Raw genomic sequence first — 27881 nt, 5'->3', positions numbered from 1 at the left:
TGTGGGAAAGAGTTTTTTTCTCAGAGTCAACCATGAGGCGAGTTTTGTCAACAGCAAGAACAACTGTTGCCCATAAAGTAAAACAAATATCCGCCTCTAAGTCGTATTTTACCGTTGCAGAATGTGGAAAACAGACAGCCCTCACAGGAGGCACCCAGGGGCCCACCTCACACACCATAGTTAAAATATTTAAATTTCAACTAAATTTGTAGTAATGATCGGATTTCCTCACTTATCTACACCACACTCCTTGTCCTTGATTTCTTATCGTTTCTTATCGTTCCTCTGTCCCTTAATAGAAACCACATATATAGAAACTATCCTCCCTTTCAGTTGTCTTTTGCACTTCCATATCGCAAAGCAGTTACTGTAGGTTATTTTCTGCTTATGCATTAATGTAATTAATTAACTTATTTATCCTTAAGTAAGGTAATGACTTGAGTTCTAATGCTTTTTGTCTCTTGAGTTAGCTGTCAATGTGGGATTTTTTTCCCCTTTGTCCAGTTAAAGCTGCCTTTCATTCTTCAACACAGCTTAAACTCTAATAGGTAAGCTTTCTTGTAATTTCTTAGTTCTGCAGGCTTCTTGAAAGACATCCGAGACTCTTCTTTGGATGCTGGCTGCCTTTTGTTTTGTTTTCTGTCAAGATGATCCCACACTGCTTCGATTATCTTGAGGTTCGAACCCTGGAGAGATCAATCCATGACTGATGCGTTGTTTCATCCAGGCATACTTTGACTACATTGGCAGTATGTTTGCGATCATTGTCGTACTGAAAAATGAAGTTGAAGCCAATCAGACACTACGTGGTATTACATGGTCGATCAAAATCTGGTGGAACTTTTCTACATTCATAATTTGATTAATTTGGATAAGAGCTCCAACAACACTGGCTGAAATCCAGCCTCAAAGCACGGTAGAGTATCCACGCTGTGTTAAAGACGGCTATAGACATTCACTGTTGTATCTCTCTTCGGACCTCTTCCATGCATATTTCAAATTTGGATTCATTACTCCATAAGACATATTACAGCTGATTTCTTTTTCCAGTCAATTTCTTGTGTAATTTGGCACACCTCAGCCTTATTTTTCTCTGTTCTCCTTCCTTAAGAATGGCTTATTAACAGCCACCCTTCCAACTCAGATAACTTTTGATGAGGTTTCATGAAATGTTTACAGCACTTGAGTTACTCGCCACGGCCATCCTAAATGCTAAAAACACTAAACTTTAATTCTAAATTACGTAATTAACGTTAACCAGAAAAAACAAGCCAAAGTCGAAATGTTGCTGAGCTGACCTGTGGTATGCTATGTCTTCTAAAGCACGTATAATGTAAACAGAACTGGTCTTTGCACAGAAGCCTGTGGAGCTTCATAATTAACCTCAGTGTGTGAAGAGGACTCTCCATTTAATAATAGCTGTAATAAAATGTTCTGGCCGACGGTGTTAAACGCTGCACTTGGGTCTAGCAGGGAAGATTTCAACTTTTCAATACGAATGAAGGCTGAAAACTGATTAGATTAATGTCTGATGATCTTTTCCGTGCTTCTTCAAGTTTGTAACACCAAACATATTAAAGGATGATGTAAGGCTCACAGGAAGAGTTTAATTAGACACACATTTACTATTTTCTTTATACTCTTTCTTTCTTGACATGTTTAATATGATTACTATCAGAGGAGAAAATGAACCTTGTGTAGTCTAAAAACTTTTTTATTTAATCAAACTGTAATGTTGTTGAACTCTGACGGACGTGTCTTTTAATCTTGTCAACAAATCCTTAATCATCTAAATCTGCCATTTATCATCTTGTAAAATGTTCCCTCTGCTTCTGTTGCACATCTCCCCCGACACTCTCTGCTTCACCAGCCCTGTGCAGGTGGTCCAACCCCTGCCTGCCTCCTTAAACTGGGGTGTTTAAATCTCTTTACCTCTGTTGTGAACTTCACACAAAGTTTGTGGTAACAAAATCAAACTGACGAGGATCTCGTTTGAAAAACACACACACTCACGAGACAAAATAAAAACAGACTGCTCAAAGCAAAAGCAGAGCCCTCACAGCTGGTAGTACAAACACAGTGACAACATGCGTATTAGATACCCTCAGTGCCAAAAGCATAAATATGAAAAAAATGTGATCACCAAGAATATCCTAAAAATGGCATTGAGGTGCGTGTTACAGTAAAGAAAAAAAAAAAGTAGCCAAATTTTCATCGGAAAATGTTGAATTTTAGTAAAAACAATGCTCTGTAGTTTGATACTGTCGTTACAGACAAAGCAGATGTTTAAAGCCTTTGGACGCACATTTGAAATGCACTCATTCTCCTTATCAGCTGGAAACATTAAAGCCGTAAAATGACTTTTTCAAACGGATAAAAACTATTGAACAGCAGCAATGTTGAGCCTGTTCCAAAATTTGAATGTACATGTGTTGAAGGTGCGGGTCTTGTTGAATTATTAAACATACTTTCTTTAATTTTTCGAGCCACAAAAACAACAACTTTTAATTTCTTCTGCTTGAGTCTCGGCCTCGGGTAGCTCTACTTATCATTGCTCAGTCAGTTGTCTGTTTGCGCTACTTTTTCAAGGAGCAGCGGATTATTGGTAAGGGTGACTTTATGTGTTTAGCTACTTAAGTGGAAGTACTGTGGATAGTTTTACCTTACATACATAAGGCTGACAGTACAGCTTCTGAGGTAACTGTTTACAAAATGTTATATTCTATCCACAAATTCTTTGCAATTTTACATTGATAAACATTATCCTTAACACATTTGGCCCACATAAAGTACTATGGCCATCACACTGTCATTTAGAATTGTTTAAATAACTCGTGTCTTAAGTCCTTCCATCAAACAGAAAAAAAAAAAAGTCGCATGGTTCACTTTATATTTCTAACATTTTGTGATATAAAGTCGTTCATAACAAACTGAAAGGCCGGGAGTTTAAAATGCAAACCGATGGAAGCAGAAGTAGAAGACTATAATGTCTCAGAGCACACGGTGTCTATTAATGTGTAGACATGTATAAATAAGAGCTTAATAAAGATGCTTAATTTCTTAAGAAATAAACAGGTGGAGTGATCTTTATCAAAAGTGGATGTTGCATCTGTGGCTAAACCACTGTACCCAAAAAAAACTTTAAAAATCTACTGTGTGTGAGGCTGTGTAAGTAAAGCTTGCCCTTCACACCTGCGTGTAATAAACCATTTGTTGGGGGTTGTGGATTTGGCACCTCAGCATTGTGAAAGTGGGGAAACATGTTTCTGGCTGTGCATAAGATTCCTCCTTACAACTTAGAATCTCAGTTCTAAATGAAATTCAGATGTTTTTTTAAGTATGGCTAATGTATTATTTGACTTCTAAGGCACACACACACACACACACACACACACACACACACACACACACACACACACACACACACACACACACACACAAGAACAACACAGAGAAGAAGAAGAGGGGGTCGTTTTACTACACATCATAAAAACGCAATCATTCATCTTCCAACTGTATCTTTCTGTTCTGGCTTTAGAATCATAGGTTGTTTACTGAGCCGTACTTTGGGAGTCATACTGTTGTGATACTGGGGAGAAAAGGGTAAGGTTTGATAGACTAAACCCTTACACACACACACACACACACACACACATAACTTGAAAAACCTAAAGAGTGTGTGAGACTGCTAGCTGTGTTGTTCAGCATTAAACTCATCTACAAATGTGTTAGTAAAGAGCGACTTGTACTTCTGTCCCATTAAGCAACGGTTTAACAAATTTCACTGCAAACTATAAAAGGAATCTGGATTTATATAGAACATAGTAGTGATGGATTAAGTGCAGGAAACACTAGTATAAGGTGTCTATTGAACAAATCTCCTTCAGCGTTCAAAATGACCAAAGTGAGGCCTACAGGCGTTTCTCTCGATTGGTTGTGTTCAGGGAAAAAGCAGCTAAATACACTGAGACTGCTCCCCATTGTTAGCGAGTTAACTCTGGATATCTGTAGGTTTTGTCAAACTTGGAGTGAACAAAAGCAGAAAAACAGTAAAAGATGCAGACAGTGAAAGTCTGGTTTATTTCATGAACACAATGAAACATTTTACAGTCCACAGAGCAAAGTAGCATACATGATAAATAGATACACATAACATGAGAAGTAAAACTCGTCGTCTTACCACATGTTATATTCTGTAAACTTAAAATAACCACAGAAATTAGAGTTTAGTGTTTTAAGTCATCTATTAAAAGACATGAGTCAACATTACTGAAGTGACGCTTTAACGATGCGTCTTATCACCGTGTTTATGATGATAAAACATGTTCTCTCGTTAGTAGTTGTCTGCGCTGTCACTTGTCATGAAAATGTCCAGAGCCAGGGTTCCTCTTTAATCACCATTGATCATTAATAGGGTCACAAAAGATTTGTCACATTATCCCCATAAACAAAATGCTTTTATAGAAATCATTGTGATACAAATATTTAGATTCTTGATTCACAATGTGCACGAACTCAAAATCTTTAGAGGTTCATATTTATAAAGTATCGCAAATAATACATTTATACCATTGTATGAGCTACACTTCTTGTAAAAAACTGATTGAAAAAAGCTCCTGTCGTGACCTTCCTTCTGTGAGGACACACACACACACACACAGAGAGAGAGAGAGAGGGGGAAGATCATTAGGATTGGAGGCGTTTTTGGATTTTCACTTATTGTTGGCTTTACAGTCACATAAAATTCATTCCAATTTTTTTGCCTTTGCTTCAATTAAGGTGTTTCTTTAAATCTACAGCAGCTTCCTTTTCAAAAAGTTTACTGACATAGTAAGGAAGTAGCTAGGGAACTCAGTAAGTATGAGCAACAACAGCTTAGGGACTGTTTCTACAATAAAGAGGAATTCATCATCATCTGCAGTTCATCAAAAAAAAAAAAAAAACAACAATTCAGCAGATCCTCAAAGTATGGATACAATCTGTTTTCAGCTGTAGAGGTACGCTTCATGTACTTATCAACATGCAGTTTAGAGGCTTGCATTAGAGTGCTTTGGTACTTGGGCCTCTTTTATTTAGCACGGTTATACCATTGTGTATTTAGCTATATAAATATGCTCAAGAGTCTATTGTATGTTTGTCATGCAATTAAAAATTCAAAAATATAATTTTTAAATCAATAACTTTGCAAATTTAGAGGAAATGTTTTTGGATAACAAATGTGTCACATTTTCAACAGGGTTTGAATAATCAGCGTTAACACAGAGACATTTATGCGCTGGGTATAACAGACATCCTTACCTTGGAGCAGAGAAACACGGTGTATTGTTGCTTTTCTCTATTGTATAAGCAGCGCCCGACTGTCAGAAACGCTCTGTGCGGGTAGCAAAGTCGGATCCGACGCACATCCAGGAATCCGTGTGAAAGAAAGGTCTCACTGCAGCTAGGCTCTCAGGATAGTCAGGCTTTTATTTATATTTGCATTCTGGTGCGTTAAAGCAGCCTTTGTGTCCCGCTTGGATCCTCATTCCGAAAATTCAGATATTTAAATAAAATGGTGAATTGGCTAGTGATGAGGAGCCACTTAGATCCGTAAAATGAGGTTTGATTAAATTAAACTCTTATGAACAGCTATGAACTCTACCTCTCTGCTGATGTGTTCCAAACAAGCAATGTTTTCTACACGTCCAAACTGTGTGCTAACTACCTCACACCGCTGTGTCTGGGATCCGAAAAAATAAAAAGTTAAAACGCTATACCTTGCGGCAGTTGTGAAGTGCTGAGGAAACTACTGTGTGTCTGATGGGGTGTTTTTATATAGGTGGACTTGGTTTCAGTTGGCCTCTGACATGATAAGATAAAATAAAGGAAACTGATTGTAATGGAACTACAGTGCTGGGATGCTCTTGATAAGGGAGCCTCTTTTATTGTTTTATGACTTGTTTTGCTGACTGTTGAGGGCCTAACTGTAACCAACTCTGTCTAACTGTTGCAGAGTTAAGAATCTGTAGTTTTTAGAAGTAACACAAGAAAAGTTTATTTCTAAAGGAATACCTGTTGTTTGTGGTGCTCTATTTAAAACTATTAGTGTCATGAACCGAAGTTCAGCGCACAAGCTGGACCCAGAAGCAGAGCCAACACACACAGGAATACGAGAAAATAAACTTTATTTTAACTGAAGGTGTCCCGGGAGGGTAGAAGGAAAACACGCGTGAAACTCGAGAAACCAAGGGACCGGGAGATGAGTCACGCAGGAACGCCGAAAACGGGACTGTGGGAGGCTGCAACAGAAACAGGACAAGAATTATTGGGGCGCGGGGAAATAGCAGCATACGTGGGGGAAGAGTATGAGTCTTACGGTGACAGCGGGGCCGTGGGAGCCGGAGGGAGGGGTGAGGGTCCGCGCTAAATTTGCAAAGTTACTGATTTAAAAATTATATTTTTGAATTTTTAATTGCATGACAAACATACAATAGACTCTTGAGCATATTTATATAGCTAAATACACAATGGTATAACCGTGCTAAATAAAAGAGGCCCAAGTACCAAAGCACTCTAATGCAAGCCTCTAAACTGCATGTTGATAAGTACATGAAGCGTACCTCTACAGCTGAAAACAGATTGTATCCATACTTTGAGGATCTGCTGAATTGTTGTTTTTTTTTTTTTTTTTGATGAACTGCAGATGATGATGAATTCCTCTTTATTGTAGAAACAGTCCCTAAGCTGTTGTTGCTCATACTTACTGAGTTCCCTAGCTACTTCCTTACTATGTCAGTAAACTTTTTGAAAAGGAAGCTGCTGTAGATTTAAAGAAACACCTTAATTGAAGCAAAGGCAAAAAAATTGGAATGAATTTTATGTGACTGTAAAGCCAACAATAAGTGAAAATCCAAAAACGCCTCCAATCCTAATGATCTTCCCCCTCTCTCTCTCTCTCTGTGTGTGTGTGTGTGTGTCCTCACAGAAGGAAGGTCACGACAGGAGCTTTTTTCAATCAGTTTTTTACAAGAAGTGTAGCTCATACAATGGTATAAATGTATTATTTGCGATACTTTATAAATATGAACCTCTAAAGATTTTGAGTTCGTGCACATTGTGAATCAAGAATCTAAATATTTGTATCACAATGATTTCTATAAAAGCATTTTGTTTATGGGGATAATGTGACAAATCTTTTGTGACCCTATTAATGATCAATGGTGATTAAAGAGGAACCCTGGCTCTGGACATTTTCATGACAAGTGACAGCGCTGACATCTACTAACGAGAGAACATGTTTTATCATCATAAACACGGTGATAAGACGCATCGTTAAAGCGTCACTTCAGTAATGTTGACTCATGTTTTTAATAATGACTTTAAAACACTAAACTCTAATTTCTGTGGTTATTTTAAGTTTACAGAATATAACATGTGGTAAGACGACGAGTTTTACTTCTCATGTTATGTGTATCTATTTATCATGTATGCTACTTTGCTCTGTGGACTGTAAAATGTTTCATTGTGTTCATGAAATAAACCAGACTTTCACTGTCTGCATCTTTTACTGTTTTTCTGCTTTTGTTCACTCCAAGTTTGACAAAACCTCTTTATTAAGCTCTTATTTATACATGTCTACACATTAATAGACACCGTGTGCTCTGAGACATTATAGTCTTCTACTTCTGCTTCCATCGGTTTGCATTTTAAACTCCCGGCCTTTCAGTTTGTTATGAACGACTTTATATCACAAAATGTTAGAAATATAAAGTGAACCATGCGACTTTTTTTTTTTTCTGTTTGATGGAAGGACTTAAGACACGAGTTATTTAAACAATTCTAAATGACAGTGTGATGGCCATAGTACTTTATGTGGGCCAAATGTGTTAAGGATAATGTTTATCAATGTAAAATTGCAAAGAATTTGTGGATAGAATATAACATTTTGTAAACAGTTACCTCAGAAGCTGTACTGTCAGCCTTATGTATGTAAGGTAAAACTATCCACAGTACTTCCACTTAAGTAGCTAAACACATAAAGTCACCCTTACCAATAATCCGCTGCTCCTTGAAAAAGTTGCGCAAACAGACAACTGACTGAGCAATGATAAGTAGAGCTACCCGAGGCCGAGACTCAAGCAGAAGAAATTAAAAGTTGTTGTTTTTGTGGCTCGAAAAATTAAAGAAAGTATGTTTAATAATTCAACAAGACCCGCACCTTCAACACATGTACATTCAAATTTTGGAACAGGCTCAACATTGCTGCTGTTCAATAGTTTTTATCCGTTTGAAAAAGTCATTTTACGGCTTTAATGTTTCCAGCTGATAAGGAGAATGAGTGCATTTCAAATGTGCGTCCAAAGGCTTTAAACATCTGCTTTGTCTGTAACGACAGTATCAAACTACAGAGCATTGTTTTTACTAAAATTCAACATTTTCCGATGAAAATTTGGCTACTTTTTTTTTTTTTTTTCTTTACTGTAACACGCACCTCAATGCCATTTTTAGGATATTCTTGGTGATCACATTTTTTCATATTTATGCTTTTGGCACTGAGGGTATCTAATACGCATGTTGTCACTGTGTTTGTACTACCAGCTGTGAGGGCTCTGCTTTTGCTTTGAGCAGTCTGTTTTTATTTTGTCTCGTGAGTGTGTGTGTTTTTCAAACGAGATCCTCGTCAGTTTGATTTTGTTACCACAAACTTTGTGTGAAGTTCACAACAGAGGTAAAGAGATTTAAACACCCCAGTTTAAGGAGGCAGGCAGGGGTTGGACCACCTGCACAGGACAGGTGAAGCAGAGAGTGTCGGGGGAGATGTGCAACAGAAGCAGAGGGAACATTTTACAAGATGATAAATGGCAGATTTAGATGATTAAGGATTTGTTGACAAGATTAAAAGACACGTCCGTCAGAGTTCAACAACATTACAGTTTGATTAAATAAAAAAGTTTTTAGACTACACAAGGTTCATTTTCTCCTCTGATAGTAATCATATTAAACATGTCAAGAAAGAAAGAGTATAAAGAAAAATAGTAAATGTGTGTCTAATTAAACTCTTCCTGTGAACCTTACATCATCCTTTAATATGTTTGGTGTTACAAACTTGAAGAAGCACAGAAAAGATCATCAGACATTAATCTAATCAGTTTTCAGCCTTCATTCATATTGAAAAGTTGAAATCTTCCCTGCTAGACCCAAGTGCAGCGTTTAACACCGTCGGCCAGAACATTTTATTACAGCTATTATTAAATGGAGAGTCCTCTTCACACACTGAGGTTAATTATGAAGCTCCACAGGCTTCTGTGCAAAGACCAGTTCTGTTTACATTATACGTGCTTTAGAAGACATAGCATACCACAGGTCAGCTCAGCAACATTTCGACTTTGGCTTGTTTTTTCTGGTTAACGTTAATTACGTAATTTAGAATTAAAGTTTAGTGTTTTTAGCATTTAGGATGGCCGTGGCGAGTAACTCAAGTGCTGTAAACATTTCATGAAACCTCATCAAAAGTTATCTGAGTTGGAAGGGTGGCTGTTAATAAGCCATTCTTAAGGAAGGAGAACAGAGAAAAATAAGGCTGAGGTGTGCCAAATTACACAAGAAATTGACTGGAAAAAGAAATCAGCTGTAATATGTCTTATGGAGTAATGAATCCAAATTTGAAATATGCATGGAAGAGGTCCGAAGAGAGATACAACAGTGAATGTCTATAGCCGTCTTTAACACAGCGTGGATACTCTACCGTGCTTTGAGGCTGGATTTCAGCCAGTGTTGTTGGAGCTCTTATCCAAATTAATCAAATTATGAATGTAGAAAAGTTCCACCAGATTTTGATCGACCATGTAATACCACGTAGTGTCTGATTGGCTTCAACTTCATTTTTCAGTACGACAATGATCGCAAACATACTGCCAATGTAGTCAAAGTATGCCTGGATGAAACAACGCATCAGTCATGGATTGATCTCTCCAGGGTTCGAACCTCAAGATAATCGAAGCAGTGTGGGATCATCTTGACAGAAAACAAAACAAAAGGCAGCCAGCATCCAAAGAAGAGTCTCGGATGTCTTTCAAGAAGCCTGCAGAACTAAGAAATTACAAGAAAGCTTACCTATTAGAGTTTAAGCTGTGTTGAAGAATGAAAGGCAGCTTTAACTGGACAAAAGGGGAAAAAAATCCCACATTGACAGCTAACTCAAGAGACAAAAAGCATTAGAACTCAAGTCATTACCTTACTTAAGGATAAATAAGTTAATTAATTACATTAATGCATAAGCAGAAAATAACCTACAGTAACTGCTTTGCGATATGGAAGTGCAAAAGACAACTGAAAGGGAGGATAGTTTCTATATATGTGGTTTCTATTAAGGGACAGAGGAACGATAAGAAACGATAAGAAATCAAGGACAAGGAGTGTGGTGTAGATAAGTGAGGAAATCCGATCATTACTACAAATTTAGTTGAAATTTAAATATTTTAACTATGGTGTGTGAGGTGGGCCCCTGGGTGCCTCCTGTGAGGGCTGTCTGTTTTCCACATTCTGCAACGGTAAAATACGACTTAGAGGCGGATATTTGTTTTACTTTATGGGCAACAGTTGTTCTTGCTGTTGACAAAACTCGCCTCATGGTTGACTCTGAGAAAAAAACTCTTTCCCACAGAGGGGAATAAACTTATTCGAATATGAGCTTTTTTTTCCGCTAAGGCTTATTTTAGGGGAGGAGATGTACGAAATTATTTACCGGGTTACAAGCAATGATAATATCGGCTGTTGACTCCTCAACGTCATCATTTTCTATCTATTGAGAAAACCCATTGTAAAAGTAATGAAGGAAAAAACTCCTCCTTGACCCGCGGGGGGTGTGTGTGTGTGTGTGTGTGTGTGTGTGTGTGTGTGTGTGTGTGTAACAAGATCGCCTGTCGCTGCAATTATGGTTTGTTTTTCAGTCTCTCAAAAGGAAAAGTAGTATTCACTAAGGGATATTTATTCGTTTTTTACACATAGGCAGCCTGTAGGTTACAAACGGATAGAAAGTTCTTCTTTTCATCACAAGCTATGGTGTATCTTAAAGGTTTTTTACAGCGTCTGTATTATAGGAAAATAAAATACTATTGAAATCTCTACAGGAAGTCACTCTTTATTTCCATTACAAACGCCGGTGCAGCTTAAGAAAGTAAAATTACACCCGCTATTGTAAAAAAAAAACAGAGAAAATTGTCATAATATTGAAACAGAATTCAGACTATGAGTTTGCGGAAAACTAGCTGCCGCTCTGTCTCTCTATACAGCACAGAATCAGCTGCTGCATCACCGCTGTGCTTAGGGAACATGACGCATCAGGTCTGAAAATGACTAGACACTTCCGGAGTATTTCCGGTAGGGTCATAAGGTCCGGATCGAGGCCTTCCATAGTAAATATGCTGTATTTGAATATGTCATATTCAAAGCCTTCTTCTTTGGGAGAGCAGATCTCATCGGACACAGGAACGCTGCTGGGCTGCAGAAGGAAATCCATCTTGCGTCTGTGCCTTAGAAATTGTGACGGACTCCACCTCTCTGCTTTTTTATTCTCCTCCCCTGCTGCACTCCCTCCCACTAAAAACTTTTTTTCCCAACAACAGATGGCGCTCTTCCGGAGGTTTCCCCCCTCCCTTCTCAGGATGCAATTCGACACGCTTAGCAACAGATGGCGCGCTTCCGGAGGTTTCCCCCTCCCTTCTCCGGATGCGATTCGTCACGCTCATTACACACTTCCGGGGGGGAGGTCAAAAGGTCGTGATTAGGGCCATCAATCACTTCGGATTAAATTTTGTCATAAGCTGTATGGGAGTATCTCTCTCATGTGGACTCAATCATATCAGAAACCAGGATGGTGTCAAAACATGTACACGAGGTCCAGACACTGAGCTGCCGTCTTTTTCGTAACCTCCGGTAACATAGTTTAAACTGGAAAAAACTTTTTTTGATGTTGTCTTGTTATGCTTGTTTACATCATCATCAGTGATGCTCGCATTAATGCTGACCCTGGTCTATGAGTTTTAGAGCTCATGCCAAACCATGTAAACAAAACTGCTGCTTTCACTGGACCCCACGTTCATTTAAGCCATAGGTGTCAAACTCTGGCCTGCGGGCCAAATTTGGCCCGCAGCCTAATTACATTTGGCCATACCAAATTATTATTAGAGCTGGCCTACTGGTATTATACAGATAATATATATATTGTTTAGTATTAAGCTTTGCTTGTTTCATATTCAGTTTTTCAGCAAAACTTGTTTGAGTCCATAAGAAGAGATTCATTCTTAAATCTGGAGGAAGATTTTTTTTTTACAATAAATATTGATGTTAGCCCGCGACCTTGTTCCAGTTTTGAATTTTGGCCCACTGTGTATTTGAGTTTGACACCCCTGATTTAAGCCATCGTGGGAAAAGTTGTAACTGTGGGGGGGTTACATCTCTTGGCCGGCTTGGGAACACTTCAGTCTCCTCAGAGGAGCTGGAGGATGGAAGATATGAGGAGATTTTGGGGGGATGGCCATCAGCAAAATGTGGTTTTAACATTTTGTACGTATTTCAGCTGCATGACTCCACATCAGGACAGCCCAGCTTCTAAACAGGCCTGCCAGTAATTCTGAAGCAGTGGATCCTGGGGTCGTGTATGAGGTTATGAAGTGAGAGATGAAAGCTTTTTGCTTATAAAACTGTTGCTAAAAGTCCAACTGCCCCCCCCCCCCCCTGAAATAATTGCATACACTAGAAGAAAAAAAGAAACACCAATAAAGCCTTAAAGTTTTTGAGATTCTTTCAATAAAAATAGGCTTTAAATTTTTTTTTGTAAATAATAATTTTTATTTCTTCCTTTTTGGAAGGCATAAAATGTTTGTTTACAGTAAGTAAACCATACCTACCATGTATGTGTCTTCACACAGATGTGCTAATGCTGTCAGTGCACCCCACTCCTCTGCCTCCGTCTGCCCCAACCCTGTGTCCCCCGCCTTTCTGTCTGGACCGGCATCCTCCGGAGCCGCTGTCCCTGCCGCCTCCTCCTCATCCAGCCAGAAGCCGGTCACGCTCGCCATGGAGCAGTCACAGCTGCCCGTCACGGGTGCCAGGAAGGCCAGGGTCCTGTATGATTATGATGCCCACGACACCAGTGAGCTGTCATTGTTGGCTGATGAGGTACAGCAGAGTCAAGCTGAGTCACCACATACACACACTTCACTTCACTTCACTTCACTTGTAAGTGAAGTGTGGCTCTTCAAATGCCTTATTGCTATAGGTCGCCTTTTTTTGGAATCTTTTTGCAGCTTTCAATGTTTCCACACAAAATACAGATATAAGCTGTCCAAAACAATGCAAACTGTTAGTGTTTGTTTCAATGGCATGTGAGACAAACCAGCACCTGCCTTCGTCTCAGACACTCCTGAGCCTAAGGCTACGAGTATGAATAGAAAGAGCGCATGGGCATGTGTAGCATTTCTTTGTGATCCCTTTGAAAACTCATTGGCCTAAAATCCCGACGTCAGGTCGAGACATGATTCTCAACTTTTAAAAAGATATCTATTGACAGGCTGTGAATCCCCCGATTGCAATAGTGCAGTCATTATTATCACGCAGGGTTTGCACTAAAGAGACGGAACTTGAAAGAGTGTTTAATGTCAGATCAGACATTTGTAGTTTAACTTCTAAAGTTCAGGCCACACAAACCACAACCCTATATTTCTGAAAAAGTCCTAAAGAAAAAATGTTGATGTTTCAAAGATTTGAGAGAACAACTTTCCAAAACCTAAAAACCCCTTGGACACGCCGTGACCTTGAACATATTTTTGGTTATTTTTCCAGCAGATGTCGTGGACTGAGCCATGTAGCACCATTTCTGTCTGTCTTTTCTGATTTGGGGTTGAGCATTTTTTTTTTTTCTCAAATCTCTTTATTTGGTTTTCCAGTGTTCTTTATCATAAAAGGCAACTAAGATTCAAATATAAATGATTACATATATACAATAGAAATTAAACACAGTAAAAAAAAAAAAAAAAAGGCAACAACAAACAACGTTGGACAGAGGATGCTATTTATCGAACTAACAATGAGGCTCAGTGACCATTTATATCTGTACAGTATTGAAGAAATCTATAAAAGATTGCCAGGTTGAATGGAATTCCTCCAACCTCCCCTTTAGTAGGAGTTTAATTCTTTCCAGCTGCAAGTGTCTCAATACATCTTGTACTAACGCTGATGTGGTAGGAGGCACCTTTTGTTTCCAATTTAGTAGAATCAAACGGCGTGCCAGCAGCGTCACAAAACGTATCACATTATTTTGGGTGGCTGATAGGTCTACAACAACCGGCTTCACTCCAAATAAAGCACAGATTGGGTCTGGCTTAAGTGGTTTTTTTAGAATTTTAGACAAGATATGAAAGACATTATTCCAATATGTTGTTATACAGGGACAATTCCAAAACATATGCGCCAGTGAAGCAGGTTGCTGTTTACATCTTTCGCAGGACGAGTTTACATTGGGGAACATTTTTGACAGTTTCAACTTTGATAAATGGAGTCTATGTAGCACTTTAAACTGTAAGAGTCCATGACGAATGCAAACAGAGGAAGAGTGTACATTTTCCTGGGCTTTTGTCCATTGATTGTCTGTAATTCTCGTACCAAGGTCACACTGCCAGGCCTCTCTCAGATAGTCAAGTGTGACAGTTCCATCCAGTTGTGAGTGCGTTGTGAATTTTTGTTATTAGTCCTTTCTTGAGTGGATCAAACTGAAATAAGTTATCTAAGGCAGAGTCTGGGGGCCGACCTGGAAAAGATGGAAAAAGCCTCCTTACAAAGCTTCTGCTCTGTAAGTATTTGAAAAAGTCATTACTATGAAAGTCAAATTTTTCTTGCAGTTGCCGGAATGTGGGAAAAACCTTGTTGATGAATAAATCCTTTATTGAGTGCAGCCCATTGTGGTTCCATTGGAGAAATGAAATGTTTGAAAGTGATGGTGTGAATGTTGCGTTATTCATGAGTGGAGTTAGTATGGAAGCTTCCCTCCACCCGAAATGTTTCCTTATCTGTGTCCAGATTTTAATTGTATGAGAGACTACAGGATTTTTAAAGTCATGTTTAGGGATAGGGAGAGCTGAATAGATCATAGCTTCTAATGAGGAGAAGCTTTCATTCTCCATCGTTGTCCAGTCGGCCCCCTTAGTCTGCAACCAAAACGACATGGAACGAACATTACATGACCAATAATATAGACGGAAGCATGGTAACCCCATCCCCCCCTGACATGTCGGTCTCTGTAGGTAGCTTTTCTTGATTCTTGGATTCTTTCTGTTCCATATGAAATAGGATATTAAGGAGTCTAATTTATTAAAACAGGCTTTATTAATCACAATAGGGATACACTGAAATAAAAATAAGAATTTGGGAAGAATATTCATTCTAACAATGTTTATCCTCCCTGCTAGTGAAATTGGTAGATTAATCCATTTGTCTATGTTATTTTTGGTTTCATCATATAGTTTAGAGAGATTGTGTTTAAATAAACCATAATAATCCTGAGTGATATTTATTCCAAGATATTGGAACTGATTAGAAACCCGAAATGGCAAGGTATTGAAACAACTTGGGTTACCTATTGCTTTAGAGTTGACTGGGAATAGCACACTTTTAGATAAATTCAATTTGTATCCTGACACTTCTCCAAAATTCTGCAAAATTTCCATGATGACTGGGACTGATTTTGCAGGGTTAGAAATATACAGTAGTAAATCATCTGCATAAAGCGAGACTTTATGTTCTGCTTTTCCCCTTCTGATCCCTGTATATTCGTCTGTTGAGCGCAGTAGAAGAGCTAAAGGTTCAATAGCCAACGCAAAAAGCAGAGGTGAAAGAGGACAGCCTTGTCTTCTTGAACGATTCAGATCGAAATAGTCGGAGTGGACATTGTTTGTTTGTACCGACACTTTTGGTTGGATGTATAGTAGTTTAACCAGAGAAATAAATTTAGGGCCAAATCCGAACCTCGACAGGGTCGAGAAGAGATAATCCCACTCGACCCTGTCGAAGGCCTTCTCCGTGTCCAAAGAAAGCAAAATTTCAGGACTAGGATTGTGCTTGTCTTGCGTATAGATAATGTTTAAAAGTCTTCTAATATTAAAAAACAGCTGCCTGTCTTTAATGAATCCTGTTTGGTCCTGAGATATAATTGTTGGCAGAACAGTTTCCAGGCGTGTTGCTAAAATCTTTGCAAGTATCTTATTATCTACATTAATTAAGCTGATCGGTCTATATGAAGCCGGGTCTAAAGGATCTTTTTCTTTTTTATAGATCAAAGAGATGCTTGCCTGATATAAAGTCGGCGGTAGGGCTTTTTTGTCCAGCGCCTCATTATATACTTCTAGTAACAGGGGTGAGATATGGTCTTTAAAGGCCTTGTAAAATTCCGAAGTATAACTGTCTGGACCTGGAGCTTTGGAGTTCTGTAAATGATCTATTGCTTGCTGTAGCTCTTGTATAGTTATGGATTTTTCGAGTTGTTCTACTTTGTCTGGGTTGATCACAGGTACACTAAACTTGTTAAAGAACATCTCAAATAGTGCGGGGTTCTTTTTTGATTCTGAGGCGTATAAGTCTACATAGAAACTTCTGAATATACTATTTATCTCCTTTGGGTCCCTCGTTATTTGTCCCGTATTGGTGCGAATTTCTGTGATCAATCTTGTTGCTGCTTGTCTCTTGATTTGTTGTGCTAGAACTTTACCCATCCTTTCCCCCTGTTCATAATATTTATATTTTGCCCTGGTTAGAAGCTTGACTGTTCTTGCGGTATACATCAATTCTAAATCAGCTTGCAGGGACAGTTTCTTCTTGTGCAAGACTGTTGAGGGCCGCGCTGTGTGTTGTCTATCTACTTCCTGTATCTTGTCTTTTATACGTCTCTCTTCTTCTCTTTGTTGTTTATTCATTAGACTCTTCCGCGAAATTAACTGCCCCCGAATGTACGCTTTTAGTGCTTCCCACAAGGTAGACTTGGTAATATCCGGAGTGTTGTTAATTGACAGGTAGAAATCAATTTGGTTCTTAATGTCTTCTATCCCCTGTTTATTTGATAATAAACTATTATCAAATCTCCATATCTTTGTTGTGTGATTGAACCCGAGGGCTAGTTGCAAAAGGAGGGGGCTGTGATCCGACAACATTATTGTGCCATATTCACAGCGCTTTACTGATGGCAGAAATTTAGAATCGATTAAAAAAAAGTCCTGGTATATGTCTGGTGGACCGGAGAATAGAATGAATATTGTCACACATTAGGATTCTGAACTCTCCACGGATCAATTATTCCATAATTTCCCATAAATTCCTGGATGGCCTTTGCCGATTTAGATATTTTGGCAGGTTTACTCGATGATCTATCAAGGTTAGTATTTAACACCAAGTTAAAATCACCTCCTATGATTAATTGATGAGTATCGATATCCGGAAGCTTTGATATTATCGACCGTATAAATTGCTCATCGTCCACATTCGGAGCGTAAATATTTACTAACATAACTAAATGACCATAAAGTTTGCCAGTTACAATAACATACCTACCCTGAGTGTCTGGTAGTATTTTTGCTGCTGTAAATGGTACCGATTTTTTGATCAGTATGGCTGTGCCTCTGCTTCCAGCTTTAAACGTAGAGTGAAATATTTGTTCTATCCATTTGCATCGTAATCTGTTGTGGTCTTGTACTTATAGATGCGTTTCTTGCAAAAAGATTATATCCGCGTTTACTTTTTTTAAGTGAGCTAAAATGTTTCCTCGTTTCACTGGTCCCCTGAGTCCCCTACAGTTCCATGTTACAAAGTTGACAAGATTTTGTGGTGCTCTCTCAGTAGAGGTACCAATAGTTATTAACTGTTACTGAGTGGTTGATGGATCTTACTCTGAGCTTTCTAAAAGTGATCCTCTGAAATTCACAACTTTCTTGAACCAAACTAAAGAACAACCTCATGAACTCAAACCGGAACCCTTTCTTCATTTGCAAAGAAAAGAAAAACAATTTTTGTCCAGCTTTTTACAGGCTGTAGACATCAGACTCACCACTAAACTCCTTAAGATTGTCTATTATTATATGCTATTCCCTCCTGGGTCATGTTTGTAAAGATGTGGCTAAGCGGTAGATGTGGCTGGGTTCTGGACGTGGGTACTGACGAACTTCTCTGCTTCGCGCGGATCTGTGAATGAGTGCTTAGCGTTGTTCACCGTTATAGTCAGCTTCGCGGGGTAGTACAGACTGTACGGGACGCCAGCATTCCGCAGTTTCCCTTTCACGGGGTTGAATGACGCTCGAAGTTTGCTGACCTCAGGATTCATGTCCGGGAAGATGTGTACAGGTGATCCTTTGTAGAAGAGGCGACCTTTTTCCCTGGACAATCGTAAAATCTTCTCTCTGTCGGTGTAGTAGTGCAGGTGGACTATCATGGCTCTTGGGCGCTCCCCTGTCCGTGGTTTCGGGGCGAGGGTTCTGTGGGCTCGGTCTATCATGATAAGCGAATCATCATTTTCTTTCCCGAGCACTTCTGAGAAAAATTCTGCCATGAAACAGCTGGGGTTTCCCCCCTCTGCGTCCTCATTAATGCCCACCACACGCAGATTGTTTCTGCGGCTTCTATTTTCTAAATCCAGGCATTTGTCGTGTAGCTTGTTGTAATCTTTCTTTAGGGTTTCGTGATCTTTCTCCAAGGCTGTTAACCTGTCTGTAGTGTCGCAGAGGGCCCGCTCCATGTCCTTCTGTATACTTGTTGTTTCTGCATGAGTTTCGTGCAGTGCCTCTATTTTCTGTGATAGCTCATGTCGAAGCTTATTGGTGTCTGCTTTAGCTTCTTCTCTTAGCGAGGAAATGTCCTCACGTAAGTTTTCATGCATGTTATCTATCTGCATCTTAATATCGTTCATCATACCGTCTCGGTAGGCTTGCAATTCGCTCCGAAGGATCCTCACGGAGATTGGCGAGTTCTCGTCCGCCATATCGTGTTGTGGCTCTTCGCCGCCAGATGTAGCAGAAGCTGACGACAAAGTTTTTTGCGTGTATTTCCGACTACTCTTCATGACTCGCTTTGGTCAGGAGGAGTTTGTACAGTTGAATCTTGGTCCAAATCAAAGTCAATATGTGTCCCAGGAGGTTTGGATAATCAAAAATCTTAGCGGAGCTGCCTTTCGCTGCTACTTACTCCATCGGCCGGAAGCAGAAGCCCGGGGTTGAGCATTTTTGATGTTCTGTTCTGGTCTAGGAAGAAAAATCTTTAATGTTTTGGGTGTGAGGAAATAATGGCCTGTCTTGATATGGGTAGCTGGCTTTAGAAGAACAAAGCTTTCACGGCTGAGAGCGCGGTAAGGGAGGACTCTAAGGCTACGTCCACACTAATGTGTTTTCGTTTGAAAACGCATCGTTTTCTCTCCGTTTTGGCCTCCCGTCCACACTGAGACTACATTTTTGCTCAAGGAAAACGCCGCGTTTTGAAAATGCTCTCGAAAAAGAATACATTTGAAGACGGTGCGTTTGCATCGCAGTGTGGACAGTGAAAACGCAGACTTTGTAAAACGGTGACGCATTTTAGTCATGTGATGCTTGTATTGTTATAAAGGGCATTATACAGCAGTTGTTTTGTTTGCTCTCAACTTGGACAGCCCTATTAAAGATTAATATCAGTCTGTACATGCTCCAGAGAGCTTTTCTTCAAATTCTTTAATTCTCACTTGCTTTTGCAACTTTGTACTTTTGTGTTACTCGCAGCAACAACTCCACCTCATTGTTAGTCTATTTAAAAAAACTTGGTGCTTTTCCTCAACCTTTTGCTGCGACGTTTCAAAGAGCCAGAAAGTAAATAAACGTCAGACAGAAATGAGGCAGGCCGAATCTTCTTGCGCTTCACGCATGCACAGTACTGGAACATAAGCGTTTTCGGCCGTTTCAGTGTGGACGCATAACTTTGTGAAAACGACTGAAAACACTAGTGTGGAAGCAGAGCGTTTTCAGATGAAAACGGCGTTTTCAAATCTATCTGGGTTAGTGTGGACATAGTCTAATGCAGACAGCACGCGGAGAAGCACGTGTGAAGTGAAAGGGACTTTATTTACACAAGATGAAAAAATAACACAATGAATAAACGAGAACTTAAAGTGAGCACGCTAAACAACTGTCTCAGTTTCTAGCTCTTCTGAGGAAATTACGAAACCAAAGATTCACTCAGAAACTTAAATGAAAGCACATGGACCCTCGACTCAAAATACAGAATTTCCTAAGCACAATAAACACTAACGTCTCTCACTATGGTTAACGTATGAACAGAAATAGTGTGAGCAACACTAAGAGAACGTCACATTTACTGTTTTTCACCATCTTTTGTTTTGAACTGGAAACACTGCTTACAGTAAAGAGTTTTTAGTAGCCCTAAACCACTCCATCTATATCATCCCATTTCCATTAATTATAACCGTCATTTACAGAATTAACTATTTTTTTAATATTAAAGAAGTATTTGCACAGTGTTTACTGTGACCAACTGGTTATTGTATGAGCGTCAAAAAGTCTGCAAACTATCATGACTCAGACCGACCGCAGTCACTAATTTATAAACACAGATTGCCAAATGTTACAGTCAGTCTGAGTCAGTCTAAACCGATGAGCTCAACTCGTCTTCTCTTTCTGCAGTACAGGACTCGACTCAGTTAGCAACCTGTGTTTTGGTTACATTGCTATATCAAACCAAAGTTACTGAGCACTCATGTTTGCACTTAAATTGCTGTCCTGCAGCAGCTAAGTCACTGTTTAAATTTCTGTTTCATATCTGAGGTTCTTGCTTGAAGTATGTATGTTTTCTTTTGTAGACAGATTTGGGATTTTCACTGATTTATCGCTGATGGATTGCAAACATGGCTCCATTCAGTCCAAACTAATCGCAGACTGAGTTCTTCTTATTCCTGTGTTACGATGAGGTCATTTTGAAGATGGTAACTAGCTATGAGTGGTCAAAGGTCTGCAATGGCGTGTCCAGCGGGGTGGCCGGGGGGGGGGGGGGGCACAGGCCACCCCCCAAACCAGACTGGCCACCCCAGGTGCCACCCCAAAGGCAAAACAATAAAATTCAATCAAATATCAAATGTCCGATTATGTTTTCACGGTGACGCTCAGATATCCGAGTGTAAGTGAATGCAGCATCGCTTCTGCGCTATGCGCATCACCTTAGCAAAGGTAGGAGAGCCAAGCACGAAAGACGGCACTGCAGGAAACAATTTTTCGGTGAAAGAAAATGAGGACAGAATAAATGTCCCGGTAAGTAATATCAAGTTTGTTGAGTTTAGTAAACTTCGGTGAAATTAGAATACCAAGGAAAAAAATAACACTTAAAGAATTATTGCAGCCGTGGAATATTTCAGACAGTATGCTACTGAGGGCAGCTAACATAAGAGTTATGAGTTATAAGATATAATCTAAGTCGTAACATTGCTGTATGGAGCTGCAAATTTGGTTGCAGGTTAACATAGCTGGACTGGCCATCGGGCATATCCCCAGTGACTTATTTTTTATTTTTTTTGTAATGGCATGAACAATGAGAGGTGGTGGATTGGCCAGATGCAGGTCGATGTGTAGCAATAACTCCGTTGTTTGGTGGTGGCTATGACGGGGCTTCCACAGAGGCAACAGGTGGATGAGGGAAGGGGAGGCAGGAGGAGAGACCCGAAGCAGCCGCCAGTCCGAGTGTCAGGTGAACTGAACTTCAGGTAAGAAGTTATGACCTGCAGTCTATCTGGGTCAAATATAAACCAAGTTTAGGTGGAGTTTATTTTCATGTTGCTGACTTTTTACTGTCAGTTGCAATAACTCATACTGCGTTCTAGCCAGCTTGACGGAGTTTTTATACAGCTGGGTGGGTGCTATGATGTTACTGATAGTGAACTTTATTTTATTCATAAGGTTAGTAGAGTTGCCAACGGCTCCTTAAAAAAATGGAATGGTCCCTCATTCAGAGAAAATATTACGCGTTTCGTATTGAGCTGAGAAGAGACGCAGTTTGTCCCGAACTTCAGCTAGAATGGAAAAAGACACAAAGCTGGATTTATTCTGTCTTTATGCTGCACAGCTGCCTCTTCTCTCATTCTCTCCCCCTCCTTCTCCTGTTGCTACTTCAATCATGAAACTGATCGATGATCAGCTGATCGGCTTTTCTCTCTTGTTTGTTTATCGCCCACTTTGCGCCAGAAAGAGGAAACCAGCAGATATTGCGCTAAACAACAGCAGCACGTTTAAGCTTGATCGGCTGTTGTTAGAATGTATTTAATATTACTTTCTAGTATCAGCTGATGTTTGCTGGAGCCACAGCTGTAAAGCTGCTGGTCATGATGTCTGTTTAGATATGTGGTGAGAGGGAAACATGAAGATGAAACCAGGAGATGTCCTTACTGAATCATCAGAGCTGAACAGGTGATGGAGAAACAGGTTTACCTTTTAGGTGACATGAATGAGTTGAAGTTATCAACTGTTTCTGAGAGATAAATAACACCAGGATCCTTTTTTATGTAGCTGACAGCTGGTAACTGTGCAGGGGCGGGTCTAGCAAAGTTTTGCCAGGGGGCCAGGTAGGGCATTAACAGGGAAAGGTGGGCACAAAGAAATACTTTTCTTTCTTATTCTCATTTAAAATACCTAGTTTTTATTAAATAATTATCTAAATCTTACAACCAAAGTTTTTATCTGACGTAAAATGTATAGAAATCATACATATACCAACAAGACTGTACATCACTGTCACAACAGCATTTGTTTTCATTCAAAGTCTTTATGGCTTTACTACCTGGTGGGTCGGTCTGTAGTAAAAATGCCCAATTTTTTTGTCCCAGTCCAGCCCTGCAGGTTATACTGGCAGTGTCACCATGCCAGCTGACTGTATTTTATCATCAGCCAGTGTTGTTCTTTATCAATATTACCAAAGTTTACCATAAGGCAGCAGAGAAAGTATTTACTTGCTTTCAGGTTTTATTCAAATGTTAGTCTTTTCATTTGTTTCCCCACTTTTTTCCTGTTTCAAAATCAAACACCAGTTTGTGAGAAGATTATCTTCTTTTTTTAATAGGCAGATAAAGTTTTGCATTGGCATTGGCTAATTTGTCAATTGTTTGTTACAAATGTTCGTATTTTAATTTTCAAAAATGTTTTTGCCCAAAACATATGTGCACTATATGTCAGTAAAAATACTATGCAAATATTGATGTCCTTGAATGCTGAGTAAACACTGACAAAGCACTGATTGTATCTCTTGTACTTTATCAACGCAGTATCTAAAAACTTTGCACCGTAGTGGTTAAAATCTCATTCTAATAAGAGTTAAAAGTGCATTTGGTTATTAGGTTTATAGGATTATTGAATTATGGTTAAGGGTTGGTAGAATTTTTTTTTTAAACATTATCTGCCAATTAAATCTGCCACCCTTCTCCAAATCTGTGCCCCTACCTGGCCCCCCCAACAAAAATTTTCTAGACACGCCACTGAAGGTCTGGTTCCCATCCCCATTTCAGCTTTCAACAAGGAGAGCTCAGTGCACACACAATCACTTTTGCTATCATTTTGATTGTTCTGCAGTGAAGTCACTGTTTTCCTTATTGTGACTGTAGCATTAGACCAATATTGTTATTTTCTCATAAACTTTTATACAGTCTGACTTCTTCTTGTACCCAGTGGAGTCACCCCCTGGGTACAAGTCAACCGTACAGCATGACATTGGTTATGGCGTCCACCTGAACGGTAGCGAGACTTCGAGCTCTGACCTCAACGTCCTTTAAGTACGCCTAAACAGCGGTTAAAAGCCAACCTTTTAGCGGCTGTCTCTCCGACCTAAGCTTCTGCTTTGATCTAAACAGCCAGAATGCCGACTAAATATAGGTCCAAGCCTAAAACAGCCGGAAAGGATGGATCAGACGACGATCCTAGCAACGAACCTGAAACCGAGAAGATGGAAGGAGCTAGTGCTAGCGCCCAACAGACCGAGGCGAGTGTTTCTGCCGCAATTCAGTCGCTGAAAATACACTTCACTGCCCAACTGCAAGAAGTTATAACATCAAACCAAGAAATAAAAGACGCAATTGGAGTGTTTTCGGAGAGGCTCACCTCAGCAGAAACTCGCATCAGTAAAGTTGAAGACGACGTCTCTTCTCTCACAAGTAAAGAGGCTTCCCTTCATAAGAAACTTCAGGATCTCCAGCTAAAGGTGGACGACCTCGAAAATAGAAGCCGGAGACCCAATCTGAGACTCGTCGGATTACCCGAGAACACTGAACAAGGAGAAATTACAATATTCTTGCAAACATGGTTAATTGATGTTTTGGGACGGGACGCGCTCCCATCCCCACCTATCATTGAACACACAGGCTACAGGGCCGAAACACTCCAAATGGCCCACCCCGTGTGATCATCATGAAATTCTTGAATTATCAAGACAAGGGTGATTAGAGCGGCACGTCTGACAACGGACATCACGTTATGTTTTTCCCTGATCTGTCAACGGAGGTCCAGAAACAGCAGAAACAATACAACCAGGTAAAACAACAACTCCGTGAAATGCACATAAACTTCGGACTGATCTTTCCAGCAAAAATGAGGATTCTCCACCATGACAACAGGCTCCTCTTCCACACACCAGCGGAGGTGGAAGATTTCATACGAAAAGTCCGGCAACAAAACGAGGGATAAACTTCACGCCCACTCAGAAACGCTACCATATCAAACACGTGTAACTCTGATGAACAATTCCAAATCGGACATACAATGGCTGCTGGTGTACAGGTATGATATAGATGGCCTTAGATATGTTATGTTTAAATCTTTTCATTCATTTACATTGTGTGGCCACTTCTTTAGTTAATACGGTCGGACCTAAGTTTAAAGCTTCAATCTTGAGGACGCTTTATCAGCTCCTTTACATGGATCTGATGCATAACCAAGCTGCAATGACTTTGGGGGGGAAGGTTTTGAGATCTACACCGACGGGAGGTCTCTGGGTTGTTTTGTTTTTTTTTCTGTTTTTTTTGTTTATAAGAGATTGTTTTTAAAGTGTAGTGCTCTTGAAATAATAATTTGTGAGTTCCGACAGGAGAGACGAGATGTAGTCAAACCCAGGTTACTAAGGGCACAAACTGTATGAGTAGTTATTCAAATATTGAACTAATTTCCTGGAATGTAAGAGGCCTTAGGAAATATATTAAACTGAAAAGAGTAATGGATAGAATAAAACAATATCACCCAAAGATAGTCTTTATTCAAGAAACACACTTACTCGCGAGTGAAACTGACTGGATAAGGAGGAGATGGCCAGGTCAGGTTTTCTTTAGCCACTTCTCAACACATGCTAGAGGAGTGGCAACACTCATTCATAAATCAGTGCCCATGTGTATTAAAAAAACCATCTTGGACCCTGCAGGGAGATTCATTATTCTACAATGCTCCGTGCTGAACCAAGATTTAATATTAGTTAATGTATATGGCCCCAATATTGACGACCCCAGCTTTTATAATAATCTATTCCTCTCTATTGCAGCCCTCCACGGTGAGATAATTGTTGGGGGGGACTTTAATTGTACCCTAGAGCCTAGGCTTGATAGATCATCAGGTTTAGACTCTTCCCACCCAAAATCTAGACAAGCCATACAACACTTTATGTCTGAATTGATTCTTAAAGATATATGGAGATTAAAAAATCCAACAGGGAGAGAATACTCTTGCTACTCAGCCAGTCATAATAGCCGCAGTCGCATAGACTATTTTCTTATTTCAAACTTTCTTATCTCCAGAATTAACAGCTGTTCATATAAAAGTGTGCTTATATCTGACCACTCATTAACCACGATTAACTTCTCAGTTACAACAGCTTTTAGACGTAACCCTATTTGGCGTTTAAAACCACACTGCACAATCAAAAATTTTTGGAATATGTAGGCAAAAATATTGATGACTATTTTTACTTTAATAAATCCGAAACCACAGCCTCAGTAAGATGGGAAGCCTTTAAGGTTTTGGGATGAGCTCAATTCCCCAGCTACTTAAAACAATTAACTTCTTTGGCAATATCTCCGGTTATAAAATTAATGAATCCAAATCGGCCATCCTCTTCTTTAATCATTCTGAAAGAACTAAACCACCTATTCAAACAACGTTTCAAATTGCCAGAGACAGTCTTACCTATCTAGGTATAAAAATCACTCCAAAAATTAACGATTTGGTACATGCAAATTACTCTCCTACTATCAATTCTGTTGTTGACTTAATCAATAGATGGTCTATGCTGCCAATCTCGTTGATTGGACGTGTAAATATTCTCAAAATGAACGTCCTTCCAAAATTTCTATATTTCTTCCAAGTCATTCCTCTCAGCCCTCCAGATGACTTCTTCACAAAGGCAAAAACAATATTCATTAAATTCATTTGGAATAACAGACGAGCCAGACTGCGTCTTTCGCTACTATATCTTCCGTATGACAGGGGAGGTCTTTGTGTTCCAAACCTCAAATGGTACTACTGGGCTGCCCAGCTCTCTGCGGCCTCATGCTGGTTTTCAACAACAACCTTACCCTGGGTAAATTTAGAAAGGACAAGTACTACCCCCTTACCACTCAACACTTACCTGTACTCTGCAAAGTATAAAGATCTGATGAAAGATACATCAAACCTCTTTGTTAAAAATACCATTCGTGTGTGGTTCGACGCACTCAAGTTTAAAAATGAAACGCCAGCACTATCCCAATTCTCACCTATCTGGGGCAATAGGGCCTTTAAACCCGGTTGGAAAGATTTGAGCTTTAAAATGTGGGCCGACAGAGGCCTGTGCAAAGTTGCAGACCTATTTGACAAGGACACCTTACTATGTTTCAATGGCTTGACACAGAAATTTGGCATCCCAACCAAACATTTCTTTAAATTTCTTCAAATCAGAAGCTTCATTTCAAAAACCCCAAAATCCCTAACATTGCCCACTCTAAACTCATTAGAGGACATAGCAATAAACCATCAGCTGAGGAAGGGTTTAATATCTCGCTTCTACAGTAACCTCAGAGATGGCTCTCAAACATCCTCAGAAAAAGAAAGACTTGCATGGTGTCAAGACTTAGAGTGTAGAATAACTACAGAGCAATGGCAAAAAGCTTGCTTGAAAGCCCAAACACAATCTATAAACACTCAATTTAAACTAATCCAGTACAAATGGTTAATGAGAACATATATTACCCCAACATTATTAAACAAATTTGACCCCAAAACTCCGGACATATGTGTTAAATGTGGGGAAAAAGGCACACTGATGCACTGCCTGTGGGAATGCTCAGAAATCCAAAAGTTTTGTAAAGAAGTTTTAGAAGTAATTGCACATATTACAAGTGTCAAATGGAATCTATGTCCTAAACTATGCATCCTAGGAATTTTCCCCGCTGAAATCCAGCTGACCAAAGTTAACCAAAAAACCACAATCTTCTGCCTGTTACAGGCGAAATACAGCATAGCCAAATCATGGAGATCCACTAGTAGACCACACTCGAGAACTTGGTTATTGACATTGTCAAAATCCCTTGCTTTGGAGAAACTTACGTCTATGATAAAGGGTAAACATGCTTCCTTTAAAAAAATGTGGGGAAATTTTTTGTTATTTTTGGAAAGTGAGGAAATGATCGATAGTGAACAGAAATGATTCTATCCATTTAACCTGTATGGGAGAAGTAGTGCTGCAGCTGTTAAAGAGAACCTGGGGACCCTGCGAGTGCTGGACTGCTAAATAGAAGGACAGGAGAAGGGATGTGAAATTAAATGGACTGGAACTGAAGAGGACGCAGCTTATCATTGCAACCACTAATTTGGATGCCTCTCTAACTAACTTGA

At 39.6% G+C, this 27881-nt stretch overlaps 1 protein-coding gene across 1 annotated transcript in view; it reads left to right on the top strand.

The window, feature by feature from the left end:
- The window catches only part of sh3glb2b (SH3-domain GRB2-like endophilin B2b), a 71531-nt gene that overhangs the window by 24134 nt on the left and 19516 nt on the right, over window positions 1-27881 (top strand). Inside the window, exon 11 of the mRNA XM_082541659.1 lies at window positions 12909-13158. Within this exon, the coding sequence (XP_082397785.1) occupies window positions 12909-13158 (250 nt within the window). The remainder of the gene's footprint in view (window positions 1-12908; window positions 13159-27881) is intronic.

The sequence above is a fragment of the Aulonocara stuartgranti genome (genome assembly GCF_965226115.1).
Source record: "Aulonocara stuartgranti genome assembly, chromosome: 7".
NCBI classification, from domain to species: Eukaryota; Metazoa; Chordata; class Actinopteri; order Cichliformes; family Cichlidae; genus Aulonocara; species Aulonocara stuartgranti.
The sequence above is the reverse complement of the archived record's forward strand: the minus strand, read 5'-3'. Positions and strand labels throughout refer to the sequence as shown.